Source organism: Dipodomys ordii, unplaced genomic scaffold (assembly GCF_000151885.1).
Source record: "Dipodomys ordii isolate 6190 unplaced genomic scaffold, Dord_2.0 Scaffold283, whole genome shotgun sequence".
In the NCBI taxonomy this organism is placed as follows: domain Eukaryota; kingdom Metazoa; phylum Chordata; class Mammalia; order Rodentia; family Heteromyidae; genus Dipodomys; species Dipodomys ordii.
In genome coordinates this window covers 128,240-132,845 of record NW_012267499.1, presented here as the reverse complement: position 1 = coordinate 132,845, position 4,606 = coordinate 128,240, and the positions used below count along the sequence as shown (strand labels likewise).

The window sequence follows — 4,606 nt, the reverse complement described above, 5'->3', positions numbered from 1 at the left end:
TGGCGCTGTGGCTCAAGTGGTAGAGTGCTAGCTTTGAGCTGAAGAGCTGAGGGACAGCGCCCAGGCCCAGAGTTCAGGCCCCACAACCAGACCCAAAAAAAAAAAAAAGTGGCTCAAGTAGTAGAGTGCCAGCCTTAACCAAAAAAGCTAAGGAGATCCAACCAAAAAAGCTAAGGAGATCCAAGTTTCAGTCCAGTTCTGGCATAAAAGCAAAACAAAACAAAATCCATACCTTTAAAGACTAAAGTAAGCCAAGTGCAGTGGTTCATGCTTATAATCCTAGCTTCTCAGGAGGCTGAGATGCTGAGGATCCAAGTTCAAAGCCAGCCCAGACAGAAAGTCCACTTGAGTTGATCTCCAAAAAATAGTCAGTAAAAAACTGGGCTGAAGCCAGGTGCTAGTGGCGCACGCCAGAGGCTCACGCCTGTAATCTTAGCTATTCAGGAGGCTAAGATCTGAGGAATGTAGTTCAAAGCCAGCACAGGGAGGAAAGTCTGTGAGACTCTTATCTCCAATTAACCACCAAAAAACCAGAAGTGGCACTGTGGCTCAAGTGGTAGAGTACTTGCCTTGAGCTGAAGAGTGCAGGGACAGTGCCCAGGTCCAGAGTTCAAGCCCCACAACTGACAAAAACTGGGCTGGAGGCGTGGCACAAGTGAGAGCAAGAGCTGACCAAGCAAACCAAGAAGGCCTGAGGCCCTGAGTCCAAACTCCCAGATTCCACCCTTTCTAAATGACTAAAACATGATCTAGAACTTCTAGATCTTTCACAATGCAGAGAGTACAATCCAAAATTATGCCCCATGGTGTAGTGGGCATGAAAAAAAAAAAAAACCCACTGCCCAGGGGGGTCAGGGGGAACAAAACAGAGATTAGTAAGCAACAATCTCAAAGTAACTATGATTAAGGACATAAAAGATCCTCAATGAATGAAATAATATAAAATGCTTTTAAAAATGCCACCACAATCTTCATACCTACCAAACTAGAAGTATTAGCTAACTAAAAAGTAGTAACTGCTGGGTGTTGGTGGCTCATGCCCGTAATCCTAGCTACTCAGGAGGCTGAGATCTGAGGATCTGGTTCAAAGCCAGGCCGAACAGGAAAAGTCTGTGAGACTCTTATCTCGAATAAACCACTCAGGAAACGAAAGTAGTGCTGTAGCTCAAGTGGTAGAACAGTAGCCTTGAGCTGAAGAGCTGAGGGACAGCGCCCAGGCCCAGAGTTCAAGCCTCAAGACAGATTAAAAAAAAAAAAGCACAGTTTAGAAAGTGTATTACTACTACAGAAAATTTTGGTTAATTGCTAAACATAAGGTAATAGGCCTATCCTAAGCCTAATATGCTGTAATTCATCATTTTTACTCATTAAAAAAAAGGAAACTGTACCAACATTTGAACTCAGGGCCTCGCATATGTTTGGCTTGCTACCTCAGCTGACACTTAACTACTCGAGCCACATCACCAACCCTAACAGTTTTTTGGTTACTTTGAAGATGGAGCCTCTTGGACTTTTCTGTCCAGGCTGGCTTCGAACTGTGATCTCTGTAGTCTCCATGTTTATGGCTCTATTCAGAACCCTTCAGCCCTTACTCTAACCAGTGAGCTATCAAAAACAGAAATGTGACCATTTCCAACTTATTGCCTCTAAGATAAAATTAAGTTGGTATGGCAAGGAAGGAGTGCCAAAATCTGGTTCCTGCCCCGGTCATTTGGGAACACACTTTACCTCAATAGTGAGTTGGCTGCTCAACAAACACCAATCTTTTTTCCTTGCCTATGTTGTCGGGTTTTGTTTTTTTTTTAAGGGTTTTCCTACTCACCTAGAATATCTTCCAACTCCTCCAACAATCTGTGTTACCGGTAGGAAAAATCTGACCCCCACCTTTAAACCAAACTGGATAGGCTTATCCTGATCTCTTAACACTACATTTTTACACCATATCATATTCACCTTAACTTTTCTTTTTTGGTCGGTCGTGGGGCTTGAACTCTGGGCCTGGGCGCTGTCCCTCAGCTCTTCAGCTCAAGGGGAGCACTCTTACCGCTTGAGCCACAGTGCCACTTCCCATTTTCTAGTGGTTTATTGGAGATAAGAGTCTCACAGACTTTCCTTGCCTGGGCTGGCTTTGAACCCTGATCTCAGCCTCCTGAGTAGCTAGGATTACAGGTGTGAGCCACCGGCGCCCAGCTATCTTAACTTTTCTTTTATATGAGACAAACTCCACAAGAAGAGAGGTTTGGATCCATTTGTAATCTGTAATAAGGAAAAATAACATAGTACCAAATCTAAAAACCAAGATAATATATAAATGTTTTAAACAATGCTTGGCACACAGGAAATAGTGTTATTATATAATCCAATTACCTGGTCCAAGCAATGCATGACCTATAAAAAGCCCTTCAAATGTTTACTGATTAACTAAAGTGGAAATGTTCCCATTTTGTGGCTGCCAGGAAGATTTACATCTCAAGATCACCTAACTGCAAAAGATGGTAGTCTACTATACAAACTCGGGTCTCTAAACCCTTCCTCCCTGTCTTTTGTTAAGAACAGACTAGATCTATTGTACTGTTAGAAAAAAAAAATCCCAACTAACCATAAGTTAGGCTTTTTGTTGGTAAATGCCCTGTTTTGATAGTCATTTCTGGAACCTGGTTTCTTTTTTAATTCAATTATGTTCAAACATCTTTGAAATTCAATTTCCTTGCCTATATGAGATGTACTTAAACCTTTAAAGGCAATCAAACTCCCATAATTCTTTGGGTGTAGTTTTAGAGGTACTATTAGTACGACTATTTACCAAGCACTTAGGATATTCAAAGCACAAGTTGCAGTAAACAACCCAATGCACCCTCATTTAGATCTGAAGAAACTCAGTAATCCTTCAACAAGCAAGCCAGTTTTCTCCAGTAGGCCTTAGTTTTATAGCAACGCGACCGCTAGATAAAATGTCTCTACCTCTCTAGCCAGGAATCCTAGAAACAGCTATTTTACCAAATAGAAGCTTAGGCTCCCGGCAGTAGCAAAACAAAAACCTTCATCTAGTGTCCACTCCCTCCCGCCTTTCATAATCCAACTAGGCGTACACTTCCCATAGTAGAGAAGAAAGCCACCATGCAGAGGCCCAGCCTCCCCTCTCCCGACCCGAGGCTTCTCTGAAGGGCGGAAGAAGGCCTCAGCGTCCTTGGTGCTGCTGCTCGTCCGGAGCTCAGAATCCTCCTCTGCCCCAAATTAAGTGAAGTCAAAGAGTCAGAGTGGCACCAGTGGCCAGTTCATCTAGAGCTTTCTTACCCACTGGGCAGTAAGGCTGGCTGCTCTGGCCTGAAACGCCAGGGAGAAGAACATGGCGGGCCAAACTGTACGGTGGTCAAGGTTGTACCAGGAGAGACTGCAGAACATACCCTGAAAGCACGGCGAGGGGGGGAGGGGGCGGGTGCACGTCCTCGAACTGACGCACAGCGGACGAGCGCGTCCCCGAGCGGGACGGGGCGGGACGCGCAGCGGGCGGGCGCGGCCCCGATCAGACGCAGGGAGAACGGCGCGCCCCCAAGCGGGACGCACGTCGGGCGTGCGGGCCCCAAGCGGAAAGGAACGCTTGGTGGCGCGCGGGTTTGGCGGGGAGGGAGATGGGCGGGGTGTTGAGAGGCCGCAGTCCCTTAGCTCTCTCCCGTAGTGCTCTGTAGTCTGATCTGGACTTCTAGGACATCACTTCCCACTCAAGGGCACAATGGCTGAGGACTGGGTGTGTGAAAATCGGGGGGGGGGGGGGGGGAGGGGGAGGGGCAGCTATGGGCGTCAGTGGGCGGAGACTTTGCCTGGGAGCTGAGCTTCATTGGAAGCCGCCTTGGGGCTAAAATGGCAGGTACTGAGACCACCGCTTAGCTGCCAACCTAGAGGTAAAAGCGTCTGTGAGCTTCTCCCTAGGCCTTGGAAGATAAATCTCCCAACCTAGATGTATGGGGTGAGCTTCCTTCCTGGAGAGTTTTGTGAGAGCTGTGAACAGTATTGTAGTTACTTTAAAAAAATCTGTTGCAACCCTCAATACAGCTTATTTTACAAATAAGTTCGAGACAAATGCTGCCACCCAGTAAGCTAGACAAAGACATCAAATGCCCTAGGCTCCTCTTCCTTTGCTTTAGAGATGTGTGCCGAAATATATAGGGATGAAATGATAGGATATCTGGAATTTGCTTCTGAATACTGGAACAGTGAGAGATTTAAAAATGAAACAAGGCACTTGTGGTGCCTTTCACTTGTAATCCTGGCTAATGGAAGGATGAGATCTGAAGATGATGGCTCGAAGCCATCCCAGGCAGTCCATGAAATTCTTATTGCTAATTAAGCACCCAAAACGCTGGAAGTGGCCCAAGGAATAGACCTCTAGGCTTAAGAAAAACATAAAGCTCAGGGACAGTGCCCAGGTTATGAATTCAAGCACGCGCACACACTAATACAAGAGGGAGAGGGAGAGAGGAGAGCGAAATTATGACCATATGCAGGTGAGGGTTTGTGAAACTTCCCTCTAAAAGTAGTGACCCTTCGCTTTAGGTACTTGATTTTGATCGCAGAATAAGAAGTTTTGGACAAGCCGCACTGGTAAGAA

General features: G+C 46.0%; 1 protein-coding gene across 1 annotated transcript in view; it reads right to left on the bottom strand.

Annotated features, from left to right (window-relative positions):
• The window catches only part of Ndufv2 (NADH dehydrogenase (ubiquinone) flavoprotein 2, 24kDa), a 33,277-nt gene extending 29,835 nt beyond the window's left edge, over positions 1-3,442 (bottom strand). Inside the window, exon 1 of the mRNA XM_013036397.1 lies at positions 3,295-3,442. Coding sequence (XP_012891851.1) covers positions 3,295-3,402 — 108 coding nt within the window. The 5' untranslated portion in view covers positions 3,403-3,442. The remainder of the gene's footprint in view (positions 1-3,294) is intronic.
• Between the last annotated feature and the right edge of the window lie 1,164 nt (positions 3,443-4,606).